At 52.4% G+C, this 24,316-nt stretch overlaps 12 protein-coding genes and 1 non-coding gene across 13 annotated transcripts; 7 read left to right on the top strand and 6 right to left on the bottom strand.

Annotated features, from left to right (window-relative positions):
* Window positions 1–124: 124 nt before the first annotated feature.
* On the bottom strand, window positions 125–1,890 carry SAICODRAFT_51748 (Metallo-dependent phosphatase; the record flags this gene model as incomplete). Its single annotated transcript, XM_019169089.1, has 2 exons — window positions 125–897; window positions 948–1,890. The coding sequence occupies 2 exons, from the start codon at window positions 1,888–1,890 to the stop codon at window positions 125–127; spliced, it is 1,716 nt and encodes a 571-aa protein (XP_019027591.1).
* Window positions 1,891–2,503: 613 nt separating this feature from the next.
* On the top strand, window positions 2,504–2,736 carry SAICODRAFT_32849 (uncharacterized protein; the record flags this gene model as incomplete). Its single annotated transcript, XM_019168238.1, has 2 exons — window positions 2,504–2,576; window positions 2,648–2,736. The coding sequence occupies 2 exons, from the start codon at window positions 2,504–2,506 to the stop codon at window positions 2,734–2,736; spliced, it is 162 nt and encodes a 53-aa protein (XP_019027590.1).
* Window positions 2,737–2,971: 235 nt separating this feature from the next.
* On the bottom strand, window positions 2,972–4,428 carry SAICODRAFT_16477 (PLP-dependent transferase; the record flags this gene model as incomplete). Its single annotated transcript, XM_019165660.1, has 3 exons — window positions 4,315–4,428; window positions 3,674–4,259; window positions 2,972–3,620 (listed from the first exon to the last, which is right to left on the bottom strand). The coding sequence occupies exons 1-3, from the start codon at window positions 4,391–4,393 to the stop codon at window positions 2,972–2,974; spliced, it is 1,314 nt and encodes a 437-aa protein (XP_019027589.1). The 5' UTR covers window positions 4,394–4,428.
* Window positions 4,429–4,869: 441 nt separating this feature from the next.
* On the top strand, window positions 4,870–8,550 carry SAICODRAFT_109284 (uncharacterized protein). The gene is made up of 2 exons (XM_019165308.1): window positions 4,870–5,159; window positions 5,216–8,550. The coding sequence occupies exons 1-2, from the start codon at window positions 4,971–4,973 to the stop codon at window positions 8,180–8,182; spliced, it is 3,156 nt and encodes a 1,051-aa protein (XP_019027588.1). The 5' UTR covers window positions 4,870–4,970; the 3' UTR covers window positions 8,183–8,550.
* An 804-nt stretch (window positions 8,551–9,354) lies between these two features.
* SAICODRAFT_t15 lies at window positions 9,355–9,427 on the top strand. The gene has a single exon. It is a non-coding gene; the product is annotated as a tRNA-Arg (tRNA).
* Window positions 9,428–9,781: 354 nt separating this feature from the next.
* On the bottom strand, window positions 9,782–11,521 carry SAICODRAFT_51926 (DnaJ-domain-containing protein; the record flags this gene model as incomplete). The annotated part of the gene is made up of 2 exons (XM_019169109.1): window positions 9,782–10,071; window positions 10,246–11,521. 2 exons carry the CDS (start codon window positions 11,519–11,521, stop codon window positions 9,782–9,784), a joined length of 1,566 nt encoding a protein of 521 aa, XP_019027587.1.
* Window positions 11,522–12,353: 832 nt separating this feature from the next.
* On the top strand, window positions 12,354–13,619 carry SAICODRAFT_63466 (uncharacterized protein; the record flags this gene model as incomplete). Its single annotated transcript, XM_019169991.1, has 2 exons — window positions 12,354–13,090; window positions 13,144–13,619. The coding sequence occupies 2 exons, from the start codon at window positions 12,357–12,359 to the stop codon at window positions 13,571–13,573; spliced, it is 1,164 nt and encodes a 387-aa protein (XP_019027586.1). The 3' UTR covers window positions 13,574–13,619.
* Window positions 13,620–13,804: 185 nt separating this feature from the next.
* On the bottom strand, window positions 13,805–16,111 carry SAICODRAFT_16473 (uncharacterized protein; the record flags this gene model as incomplete). Its single annotated transcript, XM_019165659.1, has 2 exons — window positions 16,061–16,111; window positions 13,805–16,008 (listed from the first exon to the last, which is right to left on the bottom strand). Coding segments are annotated over exons 1-2 (2,205 nt in total). The 5' UTR covers window positions 16,062–16,111.
* Window positions 16,112–16,499: 388 nt separating this feature from the next.
* Window positions 16,500–17,143, bottom strand: SAICODRAFT_68796 (uncharacterized protein; the record flags this gene model as incomplete). The annotated part of the gene is made up of 3 exons (XM_019170427.1): window positions 17,068–17,143; window positions 16,636–16,966; window positions 16,500–16,579 (listed from the first exon to the last, which is right to left on the bottom strand). Exons 1-3 carry the CDS (start codon window positions 17,113–17,115, stop codon window positions 16,500–16,502), a joined length of 459 nt encoding a protein of 152 aa, XP_019027584.1. The 5' UTR covers window positions 17,116–17,143.
* A 367-nt stretch (window positions 17,144–17,510) lies between these two features.
* Window positions 17,511–17,850, top strand: SAICODRAFT_4651 (uncharacterized protein; the record flags this gene model as incomplete). Its single annotated transcript, XM_019168859.1, has 3 exons — window positions 17,511–17,525; window positions 17,582–17,693; window positions 17,750–17,850. The coding sequence occupies 3 exons, from the start codon at window positions 17,511–17,513 to the stop codon at window positions 17,848–17,850; spliced, it is 228 nt and encodes a 75-aa protein (XP_019027583.1).
* A 369-nt stretch (window positions 17,851–18,219) lies between these two features.
* On the top strand, window positions 18,220–20,951 carry SAICODRAFT_16470 (seven-hairpin glycosidase; the record flags this gene model as incomplete). The annotated part of the gene is made up of 3 exons (XM_019165658.1): window positions 18,220–20,638; window positions 20,690–20,782; window positions 20,837–20,951. Exons 1-3 carry the CDS (start codon window positions 18,231–18,233, stop codon window positions 20,949–20,951), a joined length of 2,616 nt encoding a protein of 871 aa, XP_019027582.1. The 5' UTR covers window positions 18,220–18,230.
* A 572-nt stretch (window positions 20,952–21,523) lies between these two features.
* Window positions 21,524–22,144, bottom strand: SAICODRAFT_87260 (uncharacterized protein; the record flags this gene model as incomplete). The annotated part of the gene is made up of 3 exons (XM_019171486.1): window positions 21,524–21,728; window positions 21,784–21,974; window positions 22,037–22,144. 3 exons carry the CDS (start codon window positions 22,142–22,144, stop codon window positions 21,533–21,535), a joined length of 495 nt encoding a protein of 164 aa, XP_019027581.1. The 3' UTR covers window positions 21,524–21,532.
* Window positions 22,145–22,336: 192 nt separating this feature from the next.
* SAICODRAFT_87257 (cysteine proteinase) lies at window positions 22,337–24,292 on the top strand. The gene is made up of 7 exons (XM_019171484.1): window positions 22,337–22,483; window positions 22,547–22,682; window positions 22,738–22,866; window positions 22,921–23,010; window positions 23,071–23,237; window positions 23,309–23,782; window positions 23,834–24,292. Exons 1-7 carry the CDS (start codon window positions 22,361–22,363, stop codon window positions 24,170–24,172), a joined length of 1,458 nt encoding a protein of 485 aa, XP_019027580.1. The 5' UTR covers window positions 22,337–22,360; the 3' UTR covers window positions 24,173–24,292.
* The last annotated feature ends 24 nt before the right edge of the window (window positions 24,293–24,316 follow it).

Below are 24,316 nucleotides of genomic sequence, written 5' to 3'. Positions count from 1 at the left end.
TATATGGGTTTGGTTCGCCGGTGTTTCTTCTTACGTTCTTTTTTACTCTAACATTATCACGCAATCTTGCTATCTAATTGCGTTATCATATATCTTTACCCCACGGGGTTAACTTCAAAACTTCTCACCTGTCGCCGAGCTCTTCCTGAATCCAATCACCTGCCTCAGCCTCAGCCTTCTCCACAGGTCCCCCGACATCCTTCTTCCCATGAATCCTCGGTCCCTTGATCTTCTCCCCCGGTCTCGTGCCATTAATTTGAATATTCCACGTCTCCTCCCCATCATTAATCAACCTAAACTTTAACGTAGGCTTATTCTTATCCGTCGTATCGACACCGAACAACCCAAACTTATGATTCCCATCCGGCAAATACGCCAGAACCTGATCCTCATCATCCTCCGTCGCCTGCGAATACGTCCTAATCGGGAGATAAAACTGATTCAAAGGCGACGTGGAGAACTCGACAACATGTTCCCTGATCGCTGTCGCTGCGAATTCGTGGCGGTCACCGGAAAGAACGATTACGTTTGAGACGCGGTCCATGGCATCGAGGAGGAGGGAGCGCTCGTAGAGGAAGCCGCCGAAGGTGTCCTTTTCGCCGTCTGGGCCGCGCCAGTTTTTGGTGAAGGGGACGCTGGAGATGACGAATTTCCATACGAAGCCCTGGTCCTCACTCTCTTGCAGCCAGTGAAGCAAAGCCTCGCGCTGTTCGAGGCCGAGCATGGTTTTCTCTGGTCCGTCGACTTGAGTGTTAAGCGAGCGGTATCGCCTAGTGTCCATAAGGAAGAAAGCCGAATCACCGCGGGTGAACGTATAATAGGTCTGGTTGTGCCCGAGCGCAGGAGGGTTAACGGAATGATGATACGTGTGCCAGGGGTTCATAGCAGCGGCATACTCTGTGGGCAATTCATCAACAACGTTTTTGACCAACCTCACAATGACCTACCATAGTTTTCATGCTTGTCCCAGTTATTCTTGATCTCGTGGTCGTCATACACGTGCATCATAGGCAGTCGCCCCAGTACACTTCGGACCTGGGGACTCGAGTATGTTTGTCGGTATTTCTGACGATAGTCTTCCACACTGTCGCCGGCGAAGTGTGGGACATCGGCATAGATCCAGTCGCCAAGGAACAACATGAACTCGATCTCCTCTTCATCGAGTTGTTGACGGACATAATCAAACCCTTCAATCTCGAGGGGATCACGGCCGAACCCCCGGTAAGGGAAACCGGGAATGATACAAGACGTAGAAGAGAACGTCCACTTCCCAGAAGCACCTGTCGGCGGCGCCGTTTTGAACGATCCACGATTCCCATTCGACATCGTATACTCATACGTCGTATCAGCATCCAGCCCAGTCAACTCAACCCAACCCACATAATCATTGCTAGCATCCAGCCCCTCGAACTTCGGACCCATCATAAATGGCGAGCTTGTATTTGCCTCCCGGAGCCTCATGCCAACCGAGCTCTTTCCACTCGGATCCCGGATTTGCAAACGTGCGCTGGAAGGACCGACATAGCCCACGCGATGAAACGCGAGATCATCGCAAGGCCAGAAGAACTGGAGTTGGAAGGTTAGGTCGAGGACCATGACGAGACAGAGGGCGTTTGCTGCTAGTGTGAGGAAGGTGAGGAGGGGGTTTGGGTGTGGGTGGCCGAAGAGTAGGGTTTTGATGATGGAGGGGCGGGAGGAGTGGACGATGGTTTGGGCGGGAGCAATTGTGCCGCGGCGATGGACGGAGTAACCTCGGAGCTTTTTCCTTGAACGAATATCCGATTCTTCTCGTGCTGTGGAATGCGCGACGTCTGTCTCGTCTTCCTCGTCCGATACCTGTGCCGACGGCGGCTCGAGCTTCAACTTTGGCACTTCGGTGTCGGCCTTCATGATGTCGTTTCCGACGAGCATGAAAAACGACATAACAAAAAACAGCCAACAAAACAGGATGACCTTCCATACCAAGCCACCAGGAATCTGTAAGATACCTCGTCAGTTTGCGAACTCGCAAGAGCCAAGAGATATTCTACCCATCGGAGGAAGAGATAGGAAAAGGCGCGAAGGAGCACGGTTGCAACCCCTGCTGTCACCTTGAGGATTCTTTCGCCGTCGAATGCCATTGCAATTGCAAAAAACCGGGCAGATCGATGGTGTTGCTGTTTGGAATATCGAGGGAATTATTGGACACAGATGAAGCCCATGCACGCGACTGCAGCCAGACAGCAGGGTCCCGACGTCATGACCAAGGTGCTGCCGTCTTCGCAGTTCTTCGGCACTCAAGTACATCCAGGTCATTTCTCTCCAACTGACCACGATGTCCCACTCTTCTCATGGCCTTTCCCTCCTCCACTCTCCTCCCACCAAACACCGACCCTCGCGGCTCCAAACGCCGAACGGCATCGCCTCACGATCGCCGCGCACTAAACTTTAATCGCCGTCGAACACCCATAAGAAGCCGCTGTCACCCACAAGGTCCTCCAATCCAATCCATACGTCAATAATCATGTGCTTCCCTGCCCAATGCCCCAAGTGCTCCGGCCAGTCCTGGTCTGGATGCGGTGCTCACGCTGAGCAAGGTGCGTTCTCTTCCCATCCTCCTCGAGCTCGAGCTCATGTCTGGGATGTGTGCTGATGTGGTGCTGGGTAGTTATGTCCCAGGTCCCCGCTGACAAGCAGTGCACCTGCCCCAAGGAGTCCGGCAAGACTGTTCCTCCGGGAGTTCCGATGAAGAGGTAGCTCCGTACAGTGTTGGAGAACGTTGATGGGGAGTTATTCTGATGTTGGCGTGTGTAGTTGTGTGGTGTCGTGAGGCAAACGAACAGGCGGTGAGGGAGTGCAGGATATACACGAGAGATTTTGTACGATTTGGAATGAAGAAGTTTATTATCGCTGGCATCGCATTGTGGTGCATATGTCTACCACTCTACGTGATATTGATCAAGGGTATCTCCGGTATCCCTGGTATCTCCATCTACTCATCCGTATCCGTCTTCATCGCTGTCTCCACCTCCTCTTCTCTAGGCCCAGCCAGCTGCCCTTTACGGGCTATCTCACATAACTCCCCCATCACCCCCGCCACATACATAAAATCCGTAGCATCATTATAAACCTGTGCACTAAACCTAATCCACCACCGTCCTCCATGCTTGAACACTGGAGCAAAACAGTTCCGTTCGAGCATTGCGTCGTAGATCCCTTGCACGACCCTTTCCGCCTCCGTCGAGTTGATGCCGATATCGTCGGAGAGGGGGAGTCGGACGTTGATCATTGCCGTCGCCAAGTCCGCGGCGTCGCATTCCATCGTTTCCGTACCCCACATCTCCGCGACCCGCCTCCCGCCTTCCTTCGCGAGAGTGTTGCAATAGTCCATGATCTTCTCCTCGCCACCAAGTTTCTTCCGGCGCTCGATAGCGGCCGGGATGGTGAGGTACCCAGCAAAGTCCTGTGTCCCAGGCCACTCGAATTCATTCAAGAACGTACTCGGGTTACCCGAAGCAATCGGAGTGTAGAGCGAAGATGTCGACGGAGAGACATACCCGTGTGATATCTGAACGGGATGAATGAGATGCTGGTGCCGTTTCGGCACATGGAAAGCCGCGAGTCCACGTGGGCAGTATAGCCTTTTTAATCTTTTCGTCAGCCATCCACGCGAAGGTCAGGCAAAGGATCGAACCATTTATGAGCATTCGTTACAAAGAAATCCGGGTTAGCAGCCTCCAAATCAACGCGGATTTGCCCAATCGCGTGTGCGCCATCGACGAGACTCAAGACACCGTATTCCCGGAACAAGACGCAGAGCCGTTCCCACGGGACGCGGACGGCAGGCATGGAGGAGACTGCGTCGATGAGGGCGAGTTTGATGGTTCCCTTGTGGAGGTCGAGGGATTCCTTGACGATATCCATCACAGTATTGTCGGGGAGAGGATAAGTTACGTCCAGGCGGACGAGTTCCACGCCTCGGGTGTCGGCGATGTAGACTAATGCCCGTTCACAAGCGCCATAGATGGTACTCATGTACAATACCTTATCACCGCGCTCCCAGTGTAGGGAGCGGAGGACTGCATTCACCCCGGATGTCGCATTCGGGACCAGCACGAGTTCGTCGACTGGGCAATTGAGGAGTGTGGAGAGGGCCTGGCGAGACTGAACAAGCTCCTTGGGATACCGACGGCGGAAGAAGAGGTCGGGGCGCGATTCAGCCTCACTTTGGATTTTCTTGTATTCATCGCCTACTGAGCGTGGATACGTGCCATAAGATCCTTAGAATTACAAGTAAGACGGAGTAGATCAAGAGGAGAGAGGAGGATTGCGAACCATGATTAAGGGAGATGTAGTCATCATCGAAGTAAAACTCTGAGCGCAGTGAGCGGCCGAATTGTAACTGGCCGGCCATAGTAAGGGAAGGGATCGAATTGGCTGAGCTGATCTCGATCTGTTATTGCTCGTCATGCGCATAGGAGGCGGGCGTTGCGGCCGGGTGCAGCGGTGGTGCATGGGGGGACCATGAGAGGGCGTATCAGCGCAGCTTGCTGTGTAGAGTTGCAGCTCGACCATTGACTTTTCTTCTCTCGTTTATTCTCACTTTTGCCGTCTTTTCGCACTCGTAAGTCCCGCCATCGCTTCCCGATCTCCAGGACGTGCCACAACCCCCGGGATCGATCGCGGCATTCGAGAAACCTCCACCGCAAGGACAGGACTCGCCCCGTAATGAGCATACCCGAGTAGGCTCCGTGGGGCACAGTAGATCAAGGCATACACGAACCAACATCTACTCCCACCCGGAGCATAGACCCGCCGCAAGCAACGAAGATAGGCGCTTCGTGAAGCAATGTCCTACAACCAGAACCGTCTGCCTTTTCCTCCTGGGGTTGGCGGGGATGGCCAGGAGTCTGGGCAGGGAGGCATTTGGGGACAAGGGCAGGGCGGACGGGGATACGATGTACCCGTACCCATACCCTTGATGGGAGGGTATGGATCATATGGAGGGCCGCAGAGATATCCAGCGCCGCCGCCGGGAGGGGGAGGTCCTGTTCCTCCTACGGTTGGGCATTACCTCCTTTCCACCACGCAATCGTTTTCACCGCAGTACATCCCGCATGCAGCGCCTGCCCCAGCAGCAGCGGCAGCAATTCCTCCGTCACCGATATACCCGCAACCTGGTCCGCCTGCTCTTTATCATTCTCATCAGCATCCTCATGCTCATCCGTATGCACAGCATGCACCACCGCAAGCACCTATCAGTCTACCCCCGATCTCACTACCACAGTACCCCTCTTTCCCTCCACTTCCGACATACGCAACACAACCTTCGCCGTATCAAGCTCCAGATACACAAGGTGGAAGTTCAGGGAGTCCTCCGCCAATCATTTATCCGAATGCACAGCCAGCGACGCCATTCACGTTTGCTCCAAAGTTACTCGACAATTACGCTGTTCCTCAACCTCCCATGACGCATACAACCGCCGCGATCGCACCACCGCCCACGCGTCAAGAATCGAACTCCCGTCGTACGCGTTCCTCTTCCAAGTTCTCGAACCCACCGTATATCGGTAATCGACGTTCGCGTGGACCAGGAAGTATCCGCAGTTCAGGCAACAACATCAACGGACAACTCGGCACGCCCGATCCCACACGCTCCAGCCCCGAACACGACCTGAACAACACGAGCCAAGACGCAGACGCATCGGTTGAATCAGACGGCGAATCCTCTTTTCCGGAATTCGAAAAGCAGACAGTCGGCGGTGGCGCGACGGACTCGAACGGCACTCGCAGCGGTGATGAGAGTTCTGGTACAGGGAGTGGTGGTGATTCCGGTTCTGGGAGTATTGGGACGGGAATGGGGAGTGGTGTTAGTGGTATGACGAAGAGTACGAAGAGTGATTGGTTCAAGGAGTTTAATGGGAATGTGAGGGCGAATAATTCCAAGTCGAAGTTTCCGAGTGACAGTGATTCGCCCTATTTCGCGGGGAAGAAGGTCGGGGATGATACCTCGATGTCGAGTCAGCAGCACCATGGCCAGCACCCGTCGAACTTGAAGGCTCCGGCGTTGCAAAAGTCGTTGTCGAAGAGGGGACAGGTGCAGGTGCAAGGGAAAGCTGGCGGCATCAGGGAGGAAGGAAGCTCGAGTGATCCATCATCGAGTAACTTCCGGGATATAGTCGATGATTTGAGGTTGAAGAATCAGCGGTTGAGGGCCAGGTTGAAGAAGATGGAGAAGGCCTCTATGGCGTCTGTTACCGGGAAGCAAAGTGGTGGTATCAAGGGTTTGGTCGAAGTCAGACTCGGACGTCGTATGAGCGCCAAGAAGAGAGCTGAATTGGAAGAGTTGATGAGAGGTTTCGTCGCAAACATCGACACCGAATCCGAGGCCGAGGAATCACTACCCGCCTCACCTGACACCGAAGACGAACTCCGCATGCGCCAAGTGGTCTCCCGCATCGAAGACCTCGTCACAGCCAACAAAGAACTCCAAGGCGCAGACACACACGGCTGGGTCTACCTCAACATCATCACCAACCTCGCACACCTGCATCTGATGAACGTTACGTTACCGTTCGTTAGGGCTGCTGTGGAAAAGTTTTCGACGAGGTTGGAGTTGAGTGAGGATGGGGGGATGATTAGGGGGAGGATGGGGGTTTTGGAGAGGGGGGCTAGTGAGACGCCGAGTCTGGAGAGTGGGGAGAGGTCTGCTGGTGAGTCTGGAAGTGGATCTGGTAGCGGCAGCAGCCGTGGGAGTGGTTGTGGTAGAGGAAGCGGGAGTGGAAGTGGTGGGAAGACGATGGGATCCGGATCTAACACCGGTTCCGGTTCTGGTGCGGCAACGAGTGCGCCGTCGACGTTGTCCAGGTCGAGGAGTATCTTCTCTTCTGTCATCGGACAGGAACAGACGCCTATTACCGTTACCTCCGCTGGCGCCCACGGAGAAGTCGGACAAACACAAACCCTCTCCATGGGCAAGACCGAGAAAGCACGTGAGACCGGAAGCAAGAAAGCTGAAGCATGGCTTTCTGGCGCCGCATCTGTTGCAAAGGGTCCCCTGCCCGCCATGCCTCCCAACATGCAGAGACCCATGTTGGCCACTAGGAGGGAGAAGGCCCAGGATTCTGGAGAGGAGACAACGACGGAGGAAGAAGACAAGGATTTCGGGCCGATTGTGTTCTTCGAGGGCGGGATTTGTGCGGATTACTCCAGGGAGAAGGGCAAGATGCCGAGGGATATCTCGTACGAGAGAGCCACGGAGGATGTTATTGGGTTGAGGTCGGATGAGGATGATGCCAAGTTGCCATTGACGAGTCGGGAGGCTTTGATGGCGTTGCCTGCGGTTGAGGAGATGGACGTGCCGGATTTGGTGGTGGATGATGGAAGTACTTCTCTTGCCACGGAGGTCGGCGAGGAGCCCTTCGAGTTCGTATTGTACGGGGACGATGTCAGGGCTGTCGACAACTTTGTCATGTCGGTAAGGGTTGCTCAGACCCCTCGTCACGTTGAGATTTTCGAGAAGAAGCTTCTTGAACCCAGTGTTTCTATGTTCAAGGAGCGCAGGGTTTCGGGCTTGTCCCCGATGGGTACACTACCTCTACTGAACCACGACGCCATCGCAGATGAAATTGACCAGCACGTTGCCCGATTGGCAGACAGTGGACATTCTGGCATTTCGTCGGACGATATGGATGTTGATATGGACATGGCCTCCTCATCCGCAGCGTCCAATGCCGGTGCCGACCTCTGCGATCGCAGTGGAAGCATGGGTCCGCCGATCTCAACCAGGAAAAGACAGAGGGAGTCTAGTATGGTTGACGTGTCTCCAGCTGGCGGAAAGACGAGACGCAACAGGATCGAGGAGTCTGCGATGGGTCGTGCGGCACGCAGGGAGGAAGAGAGGGTCAGGCTTGTTCGCGATGCATGGAACAATGCTACTCCGAATGCATCTCAGACGCCTACTCCGTACATGTCGCGGACTCCACAAATCGGCATGCATTTGCCTGCTGCGGCGAGTATGCAGACTCTTGACGTTAATGCCTTCACAAGTGCGTACCAAGAGATCCGCAATGCGATGGAGGAACGCGTACGTGCCGCTCGTGAAGCCTTGAGCAACAACCTTGCATACGATGAGGTTTTGAACAAGAACGAACACAGCGCACCGAGTTTGTCGAGCAGTAATGATAGTGAGATCGCGATTTAGTCGCGCGATTGGAGAGGAGGATGAGGATTGGACGAACATGATCTAGCATGTTTTCACGCATTTGGGGCGTTTATTGGTGTTTTCGCACTTTCTGGGGTATATCTTGAATTATCTTTGGCGGGCGTTATCTGCTGCATCGAGCATATCAATTTCATTGTGATTGATTCTCCATGCGGTATAGTTGCATTCCTTTCGTTTCATTATATCTCTACTCTGGTGAGTTCACTTGGAGGGCGACCTCCTTTTCCCACGACGATGCCAAAGCGCAGGAGCGGTTAACGTAAAGGCAGAAACATGCCCGGCTAATATGAACGAGTAGAATTGGCGGCGGGCCTGATGCCGTTAATGACCCTTTCGTACGATTCTCATCATACGTCATCACTATCACTGCGAGTAATACGATCAGCTCCGGCCTTCTTGCTACCGGATTAGGGTCGCGCAGCTTTTAAATAGGCACCGTACGAGCTCGGGTCTATCGATGGTGAGTCTCTTGTATCTACCAAGGTAACAAAAGCTAATGTGCGTGTATGTCTCTAGCTATTCTACTATACGCATGCCAGTTGACCGTGCAGCCACTTTTGATGAAGATGCCTGTACTGCCAACGAGCAAAAGTTTCGCAAAACCCTTGTCGGACCCTACCAGTCTCTGGATCGAGGACGGACAATGCTAGAAACTCCTTGAGGTTCTGGCGAGCCACACTGTCTCCAGAGCATTGGAGGGTTCTACACTTTCTGTGAACACGAAAGCGTCAATCAGCTTGGCTGGAATCCTCTGAGTGATTCTATTGCAAATGCAAACAGCGACCGCAGTCATGAGCGCCAGTGCCTTTAGGGCTCAGCCGCCTGCCCACCGAAGCGCTATAGGGTGCCTGGGACGCCGGAATCCTCTCAGTGATTCTAGTACCAACGGCGATTTACAAACCAGAAGCATGTCCGGCTTGGGTAACAGGTACCGACAGGCCAGTAGCGTGAGTTAGAGACAGCAGTGAAAACACTTATGGCTTGAACACTGTGCTAAACACACACGACACATTGGGGCGTTGTGGGTGGTTGGTTCTGTTAGTTGGGGGGGGGAGGAAGCTGCTGCGCCTGCGCTGAGTAGTCTCTCACGGTAGGTTGTTGAGCGAGATGAGGTTGTTGGATGTTTTTCAACAAAACCAATTTATCCAAATGACCTGCTGGCCCAATGGTTAAGGCGCTTGACTACGAATCAAGAGATTCCAGGTTCGAGTCCTGGGTGGGTCGTTTTTGTCGACGAGTTTTTACCGAATGTTCAGGAGGAGCCTGGCGAACGTTCGATGGGTGGCCATCGGCTGCGTACTTCGAAGAAATGGTCTGCAAAATCCTCTATTGAACTGTTGCAGGGAGGGGCAGCAAGCCCGCCGTGCCGTGAGAATCGGAAACGTTCACTTCACCTGTGTGTGAACTGAAGAACATTCAGTGCGTCCACCTACCTCTAGCCAGGTTTCGTTACATGAAGCGGGTGCGGAGGGTCTTTGTACCTGATCATGTTCAATCTCTAGATCCATTCTTTGCTACTCTTACAGATGCGTAACCCTAATGCAATGCTGTCTCCCCCATGCACCCAAAACCTTGTGTCTATCTTCTCTTCCCCTTCTTGCCCTTCCCGCCCCCTGCCCCCGGCCCAGAGCCCGTCATATACTGCGGCGCTGCATGACCCGTCCTTTTGATATGCTCAAACAACTGATTCCGACTATCGAATTCCTCCTCACATCGTACACAAACTAACTCGTTCTCCGTCGCCTCCTTCTCTTTTGCTTCTTGTTTTACTTTACGCGCCGCGCGTTTGGCTTTTGCGCCTTTCTTTGCTGCTGTTGGGGTGTCGTCGTCGTCGTCGTCATCATCGGCGGCGGTGGGGGATGAGATGTCTGTAGTGGGGGTGCTGGTGGAGATTCCCACACCGGCGAGGATTCTGGCGAGTTCTTCGGCTGCTTGGTCTTCGTCCTCACTATCGTGTAGAGCAGGTCCCCGCTGCCCCTTTCGTTTCTTTGCTTTCTTGTTCTTCTTTCCTGCTGTTCGAGCGGCGAATTGGTCTACTGAACCGTAGTCTTCGTCTGCTGAGGTTGCGATGCTGTCGAGTGACGTCCGTAGTGGTTCTGCCGCTTCAGGCTCTGGCTTCGCGGGTTCTTCCGGTTCGTCCTCCTCCTCTGATGGTTGTGATTCTGGAGTCTCAACCTCTTGGGCAGCTTCTTCAGCCACAGATGCCTCTTCTTGTTCATCTTCCTCCTCCTCAACATCCTCTTCACTGTCATTCCCTGGACCCGGATGATCCATGACCTCAAAATCCTCAGTCTCCTCAAAGCCAAACGCCTCCGCTTCCTTCTGCATCCGTCTCTTCAACGCCTGTATAGCCTTCACATGCTTCTTACTCTTCTCATGCGCCTCAAACTGATTCTCGCTCTTGAAGCTCTTGTTGCAGGCAACACATTCGTATTCATACACCTCTTCGTCTCCGTAAAACTCAGCTTCCAGCTCAGCTTGGGCGATGGCGTCGTCTTTGGATGATTTCATCCATTCTGGCTCATGGTATGTCCCCAACTTTGCTCTGAAGGCTTCACGATCTTTTGCGGCCTGCGCTTTCGATGCGGCGAGGAGGGCGGCTTGGCGTGCCTTTTCGGACATTTGGGTCGCTTTCTTGTATCGCGGATCACGTTTGCGAATGAAGAGGATGAGCTGACGGACGGTGTCGTTGTATTCTTTACGAGCTGTATCTCTTGCTTTCTTGTTTTCTTTCTCCATTGCTCGGCGAACACGACGGTCCGCGGCGTCGGCGTAGCGGTATTGATCACACCATGAGAAGCTCTTCTCTGTTACGAACCCACCCCATGCTGAGTAAAAGTCCTTTACCTGTGGGTCGAATGACGTATTCGAGTCTCCGAATGAGGGTCGGTTGGTATAATCGCGGCCTTCGTTCCGCGCTGCTGCTTCCTCCTCGCGATCGAGTGTGTCGAATAAAGTTCTGATCCGGGTATAAAAGCCGTAGGGCGAATCGTCCATCTTGGCGTATACAGAGGGGTCAAAGAACTTCATGAGATCAGGTACAGTCGTGCCGGCAATCTCGTAATCATAGTCTCCAGATCCCACATCCTGCCCTCGGAGGATAGCATCACGGTGAGAATCGTACCACGCACGCTCCTGATCATCACTCAGCACATCGTACGCAACCTGAATCTCCGCGAACCGCTCCGTAGCTTCCTCGACATTGCCATAATTCCTATCCGGATGCCACCTTAGGGCAGCCTTGCGGTAGGCCTTTGTGAGCTCTGCAGACGTCGCATCGCGGTCGACGCCGAGGAGCTCGTAGTAACACGTCCTCATAGACGAATGGTCCTTCTGATCGGTACCGTCTGCTGTACTTGATCCCCAATTGCCCATTCGAAAAGGTCCGGGTATATGAGGCGAGGACCTGCAGTACGGGCGGGACTTTACGCTTGGACCCTTGGGTGTTGGTGCACGTGCCCCGGTGTACTCGAGGCTGGTACCGTAGCGGGGGCGAATTCGCAACTTAGCATCGCAGAAACGAGCTTGTCTATGAACGGCCCCAGAAAATACCTCATTGCCGAAATCTGACAGGAGCCTGAGTTGTTCGAATTTCGAATGGCAATATTCGATTCATGAGAATTATCGATCAAGAGGGCTCTCCTTTCATTCAAAGCGCTAGGCAGCCATGAAGGTTTGTATTTGATCTGTCCGTACGCGTCGTGATATCGATCTGTTTGCTAACTGCTTTTTCTAGTTCGGCAAGTCTTTCGAGAGGCAGCTCGAGGAGGAGGACATCCCTGTGGAATGGCGTTCGGCTGCAATTCAATACAAAGCTTTGAAGAAGTGTATCAACAAAGTGGTTTTGGAGCTTTCATCGCTCGGTCTGAGCGCTTCTACGATCCGTCTGCTGCTCTGTCAGGATGGAGAAAAACCTGAAGATAACGGCCTTAACGCTAGGCTGACGTACAGCTTCGACGGCAATATCAAGAGTTTCACACCGAAGATCGTTTTGACCATCGACGGTGATATCCCTGTTACGGCTGATCTGTCACCAAATACTCGTCATTCATTCGAGGAACTCTTGCTGAACCAGCAAGCGCTGAGCGGAATTTCTATTGTGTCGTCTTTCGATCCGCTGACGGCCTCGGCAGAACAGATTGCCGATGCAGAGATGGTTGACGACATTGCCTCCGAACGTGATGTGGAGGCCATCATTACAGAAATCACCGATGAGGAGGCTGCTGCGATGGAAAACGGCCCAGAGACCCCCGCAAGTGAGGAAAGCGAAATGGATTTCGATCATGTTCCCGATAGTGATGAGGGCATCTTCATTACAGACGAAGACTCGTCGTCAAAACCCAGACCCGCAGACATTATGGAAGACGAAGTCGGTGAATCGTCACATCCACACGCCGAGCCACGAAAAATTGAGATCACACTCACCTCAGACTCCGAGTTCTTCCATATGCTCACGAGCGAGCTAGAGAACCTGGAGGCACTGCAAGCGAAACAGAAGGAGACGTTGTCGTTGCAGGTTACTGCTTTGTCGAATTGCTTGACGAAGGTAACGAATCCTGAGACGAAGCGTGGGACGCAGAAGTCCGATCTTTACCCTTGGCGAGAGGTCTTTCGTCTCTATCTTGATGCGGGAGTTTTCTTTGCTGACACAGAACGAGAACGTGGAGAGCGCACGGCGGAGAAGGCGAAGGAACGCTTGGAGTGGTTCGCAAAACAGCTGGAGGATGCTGGGATTGTTGGTCGGTTTAAGCAGGGGTTGTCTAAGCCTATGCTCGATGATTTCTGGAGGATCAATATGGCGATCTTGAGGAACCTGAGGTTTCAAAAGATGAACCACATGGCGATGTACAAGATTTTGAAGAAGTTTGACAAGCGCACGTCTTTGAGGTGAAGCGCAATCCCTTTGCCTATTTACATGAAATACTGACAACGTTTCACAGTGCACGCACTACGTTTCCTGAACTCATTGCCGCCGACTCAACCTTCACGCAAAGCATGGCTCAAGCGATCTGTTACACCATGTCCACGAACCTCCTCTCCATCATCCCGCAGCTTGACGATTACATCTGCCCAATCTGCGCCTCGATCACGATGAAGCCCGTCCGTCTCCCTTGCTCGCATGTTTTCTGCGTTCGCTGCCTTGTCAAGCTCCAGCGCGAGAAGAAGAAGCAGTGCCCGATTTGTAGACGAGACGTCGTGATGTTGGCCGATTCGTCCAATATCGATTACAGTTTGTTGAACTTCTTGAAGCTGTACTTCCCAATTGAGGCGAAGCAGAAGCAGGTCGAGAACGAGAAGGAGGTGGCGGTGGAACAGATGGAGAGGATGGGCATGGCGCCGGGACAGCAAGGGAAGTGCGTGGTTATGTAGGACGTGGACGTGATAGTCGCCGACTTTTGGATACCCTTTTACTAGTAATCTTTGGGGTTGGGCGTTCTTGGATTTCTTGGATGTACGAAAAGTCATATAGAATATGATATTGGTTCTTGCTACATGAAACGCAGCTCAAGCTTGGACTTCTTGATTATATCTTGGATACTAAGAAACGCCAGATGTACTACATCCCACAAATGACAAATTGAGAGAAGATATCGAACTCGTCTACATGAAGCGCCACTTCCCATAGCCAGCGGGAGCCGGGCCCTCATCATCAACATTCACGTCATCCCCAGGCTGCGGTTGCTTCGGCACCACATTACCTCTTTCCCACTTCTTGTTCGCCCACATAGGACCACGAATTGGTTTTAGGTCTCCCTCCTCCTGGAATTTATGACTCCGGTATACCAACTTCCGCACCAACGACGTGGCATACAAGTCTTCCGCTTGCTTTGCCTTTATATACATCGTTGACAGGTCTTGAGGCGTCCAGATATATTGCCATTCACAGGAACGAAGCAGTCGTGTCGCTTCCTCCAGTTCATTGCAACGGGCCAAACCGTTGACCATCGTTCTCACGGCCGCAAAATCATGCGTCTTTCTCATTTCGAGGTATCGAGGATCATTTCCGAGATTCGTTACATGCGCGAGAGCCTGGTCATTTTCATGGTGTTTCTTTCCAGGTCTTTTAGGCGATGACGATTCCCGAATTTCTGTCTTGACTCTTCTACGCCATACACTGCGCTCTTCCCAAACTTGGCGAAGGAATTTCAGATCCCTTGCCTGGTAAGCCGCTTGAAGAGCAGTCTGGAACGTATAACCGTTTCTCGGGGGCTTAGGATTTCGGTTTCCTTCCTCGGCCTTGCCTTGCTCAGCTGTCTCGTTCTGCTCCTCGCTTGTGAAGAATTCCTCGTAGTACCGCTTCAAAGATGAATGATCCTGAAAATTGAGCGGGATCGCGAGGACAGTGTTGAGCAGGTGCGTATCCACGTCTTCAGGACGGTGTTTCCGGAGATAGGCGAGCACGTCCCAAGCCTCCTTAATCACATCTTCTGAGGAACGCAACTCAGAGTATGGCAAAAAAGGAATAGCGCGTGGGTTATCCGATATCTCCGATTCGCTCAGCTGAGGAACACTGGAAACATCCTCATCTGAAGTGGTCCGCTCATGAATTGTATTCCGTAACTTCCGATTCGCCATTTTACCGTCCCTCTTCCACATGTAAAAGTTCGCATAAGACCGAAACAGATGCTGGAAGGTATAGACATCAAACGCCTCTTCGATCTTCTGCGTACTGTTCGCCATCTCCATCACTAACTGTCTCGCTTTGCTGAGGTCTCCCACCTTGCCACAGGCCTGCAACAAGCCATTACACGCATGCCTGTTAAGTTCGAACCCCGCCTCGCGCATCTTCTCCGCCATAAGCCAAGCCTCAGTGTAGTAATCCTTCCGGGACGCATACGCGTGAATAATTGATGCAAAAGTCGTCGCATCTGGCTTCAAGGGGTTCTGAGGGCGGGTCTGAAGTTCCATGAAGAGTTCTTCTGCGCGCTCGGCTTCCTGTCTGATAGAACATGCGTGAATCATGAGGTTGTACGTCGTAAGGTCCGGCGCGTCCTGTTGGCCCTTGTACTTCATGAAGTCGAAAATTTGCTGTGCTTCTTTCAAATGCTTTGAGCGCACACATGCTGCGATGAGCGTTGTATTGATTTGTCGGTTGGGCTCGACTCCAGCGGCCCGCATTTGGTTGAAAATTCTCGACGTAGTGCCGATATCTGCTACCTCAGCGAAGGCTCTAAGAAGGTGATGATAAGTGTGCAGCGTTGGAGAATGTCCCTTTTCCAACACTTCCGCGAAAAGGTTGACGGCCTCTTCTGTCTTTCCCAACTTGGCTAATCCGTCCAGAAGAAGATCGTATGTCAAAACATCAGGCCGAACCTCAGCTTCTTTAAGTTGATCCAATATTTTGGGCACAAGCTCTCCTCGCTCGCTTTGCGGGATCCAGTGAACGAACCTGTTTATCTCATAAATCGACAGACCCTTATATCCACCATTCGCCTGGAAATCCGTGACGGTGGCCGCCCAATCCCGTTTATGGTCCGCGCTGATGGTGAGTGCCGTGCCGTGTCCCAACCTCTCAACCACGGCCGCTGGCAGCATTCGTGCTGTTGCAGACAAAGCAAGTTTTGCGTCGTCACTACTGTGCGTTGGAGGCGCCATCAGTTGCTCGAAGAACTGGTCATAGTCGTCTTCCGTGATAGGATTTGCTTCCGCCGCAAGTTTCGCCGCCCGCGCCTTCTCCGCCTTCGCCATTTGCCATTGAAGCTCCGAAACTTTCGATTCTAACAATTTGATTTCGAGCAACAGCTTAGATCCCTTCCTTCCTTTCGAAGAAGAAGATGCGGTGAACGCACGAGACTGGCCTTGCAGATATAATAAGAAGTTGAAGGCTCCTGCGGCTCGGAGGAGACCTACTCTTGATTTCGACAAGGAAGACGCCCTAGCACATCTTCCGATTGCGGTCGACATCTGATTTGTGTCGTTTTTGGGACTTTGCCGTTGTCGTCGTTACAGTGCTTCCAAGGTTGTTTCTGTGAGGCCGAACTTTCTGTCGACTTTTAGCAGCTGTTGCCAAATATAGCACATCACGTGACGATAAGAACGCAGCTGCACTGAAGGACATGAACCCACAGCATATAAGGGTTGCAGTTGTAACAATCAAAGATTCATTCCGAGATCGTCCACAAGAGTCACTACAGCATACAAAGCACACAGAAGAAGAATGTGGAAAGTTGATGACAGAGACATGGACGAACAGCAGACTTCAATTCTGGATATCAAACAAAGATCCCCAAAAAATCCAACCACACATCCCGCCCAGCCAGCTACACGGTTTGGTAGCAAGGGAAAGCAATTACGCTTAAGCCTTGTTCTCGAAAGCGTAGGTAAGACCGCACTTACCACAGTGCTGACGGTCCTTGTGGAAGGCCATGAAGACACCTAAAGTAACAATCAGCATCACATTCACATCGTAATTACATCGGCATTAAACGTACCAGCACCACAGGTAGGGGCAGGGCACTCGCGGCGAAGACGCTGGATCTTGAAGTCACCGTCGACCTTGTAGTACTTCAAGATAGCAAGCTTGACCTTCCTGTGCTTGTGCTTGATCTTCTTGGGGGTAGTGTAGGTCTTCTTCTTGCGCTTCTTGGCACCACCGCAAAGACGGAAGACCAAGTCGATGTTGGACTCCTTGGTGATACCGTAGGAGGCAAGAGTGGCGGCATCCTCAAGGGACTGGCCAGAGAAGACGAGACGCTGCTCCTCGGCGGGGAAGCCGGCCTTGGCCGCGATCTGGGCCTTGGCAGCGGAGACGGAGGTAGAAGCCTGTAATCAATGTGTCAATTAATCATCCTTGACGGCAAAGAGTCGCTCGCCACGTAGCGACGAAAAGTCACTGAAACAAGCGAGAAATGAGAGAAACATACCTCAACGTCGAGGGTGTAGGTACGGTCAGCACGAACGAAGATCTGCATTGTTAGTCGGACGCTTTCTCAGCAGCTGTTTCGATGCCTCTTCAAGAGCGTAAGGAAACATCAGTGCTGCGGCGCCGGAAATTTCAAAGGGGTTGCGCGCGGGGGCGTGGAGCACGTGACGGAGAGGGTTTGACCTCCAACCCAGTGCAGGGTTGATTTGAGACAGGGAAAAGCCTCGTATAATTGAAATTGTTCTGTTCAAAAATGTTCCAAAATTCAACTTGGTATATCAGAAGGGGTCGACACGGCAAGGTTGCAGCCATGACATCACGAGGCACTTAAAGTTGGAAGGCATGTGGAGCGAGCCAAGAATAAACACTACACCAGCTGCAGAAGGATACCAACAGCATACATCCAGCTCTTTAGCCATCTTCAATCGTTGAACAAAACTCACAATGGACTGCTTCTTCGTATGTCATTAGCCTTCGCGTTCACGAGGGAGCGCTTGCTAATGCATGCTGCACAGCTCCCAATCTGTTGCCAGGTCACTGACCAAAACCCTTGCCGCATTAAGATTGTCGGCCCAACATTGGGTTTCATCATTGGTATCTGTGCTGCCATCATCTGCTGGCCACTAGGTTCGTTTTACCCTTGAGAGGAACGAAAGACGAGACAGACTTACAGTGAAATGTAGGATTGTTCGCGTGTATCTTCTGTATGCGCGATTCCGGAAACAGGCTGTTTGGGTATCCAGTGAGCATTAATGCACAAGTGTCGAATGCTATACCGTTTTAGAGGAGTGCTGACGGGCAAGGGCGGATGGTGAGAAGAAACGGAATGGCCAAGGAGGAACTAGACGTTGCGCAGCGAATCCCAGAACTGCCAAGGAGTTTGAAACACAGTTCAAGGGCTATACGAGTATGGTTATGATAGCGGTCTTGCTTTCCACAGGCGTTTAATGAGGTATCCTTCGGTAATAACACGTTAACCCAAGTTGAGTTAAGCACGGGTGAGTTTTCCCCGCGCTCTTGGTTGCTCCGCCTCTGCAAGAACCCGCGAACCGAGATTGTGCTGCACTTCAAAATCCACATCCTGAACGCGACAACCAACACCGACCCCACCCCCACCGTTCGACAGTCATTCTCTTAGATAACTGTCTTTAAAGGGTCAGCAAAATGATCCGCCGATCGCGTTTCCTTTACGTCTTTGGCGCGGCGGTCCTGTTCTTGATCTTCCACTCCGCACGCACTTCCTACGACGCAAGCTCCTCCTTCCAATGGCCGCTCGAGCCCGGGCATGCACCGCATCGTCCGCCACAGCATGGAGGACCGAAGGGTCCAGTAGTGTTTGACGATGAGGATCTCGCGTTCGGTGAAGGCGTGGGCGACGGTTTGGATAATGATGATTACGGCATGGGCCCGCCCGTGGTCCAGCCTCCGCCGCATTTACTTCCGGGGATCGGGAGCGGTGGTACGCAGCCGTTACCGGTGGATATTGAGCCCGTTATACCTGGGCAGGAGAAGTATCCCGTCCCCAGTGGATCCGTGATTTCGCTTCCTACAGCCGCAACAAAGGCTCTCCCTCATGTGCAGCATGTATTCGAGGCGGAGACTGAGGCCGAGAAGATTGAGAGGTTAAAGAGGCGCGAGGAGATCAAGACAGTAATGGTGAGGGATTGGAGTGCGTATAAGAAGTATGCATGGGGTCACGATGAACTTGCGCCAGTCACCAACACGCCGAAGGATCCGTATGCTGGTTGGGCGGCGACTATCGTTGATGCGCTCGATACGCTGATCATCATGGATCTTGACGATGAGTATGAAGCCGCTAAGCATTTCGTAAGCGGACTAGACTTCTCTTCGAGCAGGGCGCAGTTCATCCCGGTCTTTGAGACTACTATTAGGTATCTCGGTGGATTATTAAGCGCGTATGATCTTAGTGGCGGGAAAGATAAGGTTCTCTTGGAGAAAGCTACAGAGTTGGGAAACATGCTTATGGGCGCGTTTGACACCCCTAACAGGATGCCGATCCTGAAGTACGACTGGCGGAATGCACCCTCGCAACGTCTCCGCTCCGAGACGAACGCGGTGGCTGCCGAACTTGGATCTTTGACTCTCGAGTTTACTCGTTTGGCTCAGCTGACGGGACAGGATAAGTTCTTTGATGCTGTGCAGCGGGTTACGGATTCGTTGGAAGTCTTCGCGAAATATAACTCGTCCATCGAGGGGTTGTTCCCGTTGAGGTTTGACGCGAGTGGCTGTAGGCTACACGGAGGCGAGGAGGAGATCAAGACTCCTCTTCCACCTCCGCCGCCTCCGGCTGGGGTGTTCGCGAAGACGGAAGATGATGTCAAGGCAGAGCAAGGGATGGGTCGTCTTGTGAAGCGTCTGAGTGGGCATGCACCCGAGTGGCCAAGCGATGCAGAGAGGAAGGCAGCCGGCTATGGAGACCTCGCTCCCTTCAACGGTGCCAAAGCCGCTACTGGACCAGAGTTCTCCTCCAACAAGCACATTCCACAGCGTAAGGTTGGTACGGGAGCCGGTAAAGGGAACGGTGAGGGTGCGTTTTTGCCGCCTTCTTACCCTGTGAACAAGAAAGTCCAGTGCGAGGAAGTTGGATTGAGGGCGTGGGGCTCATCGCAGAAGTACTCCGTGGCGGGTATGATTGACTCCTTGTACGAATATTTGATCAAGGAGCATGCATTGCTTGGGGGTGCCGTTGGTCAATATGCTGCCATGTACACGACCGCCGTGGAAGCGATCAAGGAGAACATTCTGTTCAAGCCTGAATTCTCCGATAACGCGAATGTTCTCCTCGCGGGACAGGTCACTATCAACCCGAACGAAGGCAAGAGATCATTCCAGCCCGAAATGCAGCACTTGACGTGTTTCATTGGCGGAATGTTTGGTCTTGGTAGTAAGTTGCTGGGGAGGGAGGCTGATCTCGCCATCGCGGAGAAGTTGACGGAGGGTTGTGTGAAGGGTTATGAGGTGATGGAGACGGGGATTATGCCGGAGATCTTTCTGGCGAAATACCAGGGGAGTCCGATGACTACTACCAAGAAAGATAAGCTGGCGGAGAAGACTGAAGGTGCGAAACTCGACGTCGACGAAGCTAAGGCTGAGATGAAGGAGGTCAAGATAGCCATCGGTGCCGGTGCCGGTGCCGTAGAGGGTCGTGAGGCACCGAAGAACGCCACAGCAGGTACTACAGAGGAAAGCACAGAGGACACGTGGGGCTCTGCCCTTCACGGCAAGGTCGAAAAGGACAAGCGTGCTCTGGTTGACTTGTCGCCTGACATGGACCTTACTTCGCTGACTGACGACGAAGTCCGCTCCATCTACGCAGAGTACCAGCAAGCCGCCCAAGATGACATCGCCACCAAAGCCCAGGCCAAGAAGCAAGGATCGCAACTGGGCCCCCCTACTTTCAAGACCACTTCGAATGCGAACGGAGAAGTGGAGCGGATCGTGGACCCGAAGTACATCCTAAGACCGGAGGCGATCGAGAGCGTGTTTTACATGTGGAGGATCACGGGCGACAAGAAGTGGAGGGAAAAGGGGTGGAAGATGTGGAAGGCCATGTAAGCTGAAAAAGAGTTTCCTCGCGGGCGGTAGCTAACTTCTTCTTACAGTGAGACAGCAACGCGCTCGAGCACAGCACATTCGGCCATCTCCAACGTTGACAACAAGACCCCGGTCTTGACGAACTCTATGGAATCATTCTGGTGGGACATGTGACTCTTGTACACTTTGGGATCTTCGCTAATCAATTTGCATAGGTTCGCTGAAACGCTTAAGTATTTCTATCTTCTCTATTCTGAGCCGAGCTTGATCTCGCTGGACGAGTATGTGCTCAACACTGAGGCTCATCCGTTAAGAAGGCCTGTCGTTTAAGACAGCTTTAGAATCTTATATGATTGTAGAAAGATACAATTTCAAGACTTCTGACTGAATAAATCATTGGCTTGCGATTTATTGTTTACGTACAGTCGTAGTATCTGGCGTCGCCGCTGCTGCCGGATTAGGCGTGGGAACATAGTCCGACCAAATCGTTAGGGGGAACGGTTTTCATATACCCATCCCAATCCTCCCCGTCCAACTAGATCATCACAGTGCACTTTGCGGTTATTTTTGAGTATGAAGTCTGTGAATGTTGTGAGTTTCTCTTCTTGAGAAGCTCTCACTGCTACACCTTCCGCGTCAAACCGTCTCCCTAAGTTCTAACGGTGAGATGGGGAAGGAGAAGTCGAAAGAGTAATTTTTTGTTTGTTTGATAGTCGTAGCTCAGGGGGTTCAGTCAGTATTCAGTAGACGCTCGAACCTCTTCGACGACTGAAGTGTATATAGGAGCGCGGATTATCCCCACGGCCAGAAGCCATAAGAATATTCTCAATGTGCGGTAGGTATAAAGGATATATTCGCCTAACTCAATGCCATACATCCCTATCATACAACGCGCACCTCGCACGGATACCTCACTCAACGAACTCACCGTTCTTCTTGTGCCAATCTTCGATAGACTCCTCTCCATATGTGTCAAAGACCTGCTTCTTCCCTTCCGGCCAGCGGACATAGGAAGGTTTAGAGGACTGCATGATGCAGTACATCTCTTCTGGCAGTTTGAGCTCAGGTTCATCGATGGCCGAGGCGAAGGGGTGGATCAGTTCGGGCCTGGGATCGGCTAGTTAGTCCACCCGCATATACATGTTAGAGATCTGTGAAGTACCAGCGATGATCCCAGAGCCAGAGCATGGAAGAACAATTTCCACAGAAGCTACGCTCCGAACTGGCATGCTTCTGATCTGGCGTGTCACGATCCAAAACCGCCTGGTAAACCTTGATGTGCTCCTTGCCCTGGATGATTTTGAGCCCAGAGTTGTCCGCACCGAGGTTGATTGAGCCACCGACTCCACCGACCTGCTCGTGCGTAGTGTTGTCAGCAGGCATGACCATCAAGGTGCTCGTTCCCAGTTACGCACCTTACGGCAGATGGAGCAAGCGCACAGTTGGTACGGAACCGGCGTTTTCGACTCCATCGTAAAGCGGACAAGACCGCAGTGACATGATCCCTTAAGCAAAACCGGCATTCTTGTGTAGAACTCGTCGAAGTTGTTACTTGTCAGACTGCTTCATCTCCTCTGAACTGATCTCCGTGATGACGTTTTGCCTGTTATCGACAACCCTGCGTGCAAAGCCTGGCTACTGCGCCCGTGAGACTCTAGGGCTACTCCGCTCGTAACTTTAAAAAGGGCACGTATACGCGACACAAACAACCACATAAACTGCCCGATTTCAACCTGAAAATGGTGTGCAAACATACGAAGGACTTGCTGAAGGAGGCGGGGAAGCCGGCGATGCAGGCCTTCAATAACGCGGCGGCGGTGATGGCTTTGTATAGCGTAAAGGATTCGAAGAGGATGGAACGGGTATGTCGTCCTCTGCTCGCTGATCCGAGGACTCTTTGCTGACTGTGTATTTCTGTGAGATAGGCGAGTGTATTTCAGAAGTGTCAGGTTTGTCAGGACCCGCTAAAACGAACCTTTACCTGTCTGCAATGTCCATTTGTCGGGTGTTTCCGCGGTAAACATGCCGAGGCACACGCAAAGAAAGTTGGACACCTTTTCGGTTAGTATGTCATACGGAAGTTCAGTCCATAAGGCTTATATTCGCACTGCAACAGCGTTCGATTTCGCAAGTGGACAGCTCTATTGCTGGGCTTGTCAGGACTACGTCTACGTTCCCGTCTTTGACAAGATCCGCAAGGTCAAGGAGACTGCCGCCGAGAACCGCGTTGCCAAAAGACACGCAAGTAGGTCATATTTGCCCCCCTACGATGCCCACGGGTTAACACATTGTCATACAGACAGCAAACGCGTGAAATTAAACGACTGGGAACCTACATCCGAAGAGCTTGCAAAGATCAAAGAGAACACAAAACCACCCGCATGTCAAGGTAATCTTCTCACCACCTAAACCCCCATATTACTATGAACTCAATCTCGTCTGCTTCCAGCTTCTGGACTACGCGGAATACAGAACCTGGGAGCTACGTGCTTCATGAGCGTCGTACTACAGAGTTTGATCCACAACCCGCTTATACGGAATTACTTCCTGAGTGAGAGGCATTCAAAGCGGATGTGTGGGAGGACGCATTGTGTTTGTTGTGCGATGGATGCGATCGTCTCCGAGGTTTGTAGAATTACTTCTGAAATGACAACGATCACGGTGGCTTACAAGAAGGACGTGCACAGTTCTTCTCATCCGCGACGGAGGACATACAATCTTTCGGCCCGTCGTCCTTCCTGGCTACGATGTGGCAGTCCTCAACCGAACTCGCTGGATACGCCCAACACGACGCCCACGAATTCCTCGTAACCCTCCTCAACCAAATCCACCTCCACACACCCACCCACACAAACAAAGGCCACTGCCACTGCATCGTGCACCAGACCTTTGGCGGCGTCCTCAACAACCAAATCACCTGCGGAAACTGCGGGAACGTGAGTGTTGCGAGAGATCCGATGATGGATCTCAGTTTATCGATCGCGAGTAACGGGGTACCGACGATCGACGGGGAAGGTGTGACGTTGAGGGATTGTCTGGAGCGATTTATGGGGAATGAGAAGTTGGGTGCGGAACATCGATGTGAGAAGTGTGGAGCGCAGGAATCGACGAAGCAGATGAGCATCAAGAAATTGCCGCCTGTATTGGGTGTACAACTAAAGGTATGGTAGTACTTGATCATGTGTGATTCAGCTAACACTATCATCTTACAGCGTTTCGAACACTCCTCGCTCTCATCAGGAAAAGTCGACACCTACGTCCGCTTCCCCATCCAACTCGACATGCTCCCCTACACCACCCGCGCCCACAACTCCCCCGAACACCCCCTTGACCCGGAGAGCGGTATGTACGACCTCTTCAGCGTCGTCTGCCACGTCGGACAACTCAACACAGGTCACTATCGCAACTTTGCCCGAAGTGGAGACAACTGGTTCCTGTTTGATGATCATATGGTAACGGCGGCGACGGAGGGGCAGGTTACGAAGAGTCAGGCGTATTTGTTGTTTTATGTTAAGAGGAGACTGGAGTTTGCGGATATTCAGGAGGCTTGAGAGAAGCGCATGTGTGGTAGAAGGGGGAGTTGGCGATGATGGTGCATTTTTGGAATTTAGGCATGGCATGGCAAAGGCGTACAGCTGATCATAGAAGCATTTGAATAATATATTGGTTGCATTTTATGTGCCTTGTTCCACAGC

This window comes from Saitoella complicata (genome assembly GCF_001661265.1).
Source record: "Saitoella complicata NRRL Y-17804 unplaced genomic scaffold SAICOscaffold_1, whole genome shotgun sequence".
NCBI classification, from domain to species: Eukaryota; Fungi; Ascomycota; class Saitoellomycetes; order Saitoellales; family Saitoellaceae; genus Saitoella; species Saitoella complicata.
Note: the sequence above shows the minus strand (reverse complement) of the source record. Positions and strands in the feature narration are given on the sequence as shown.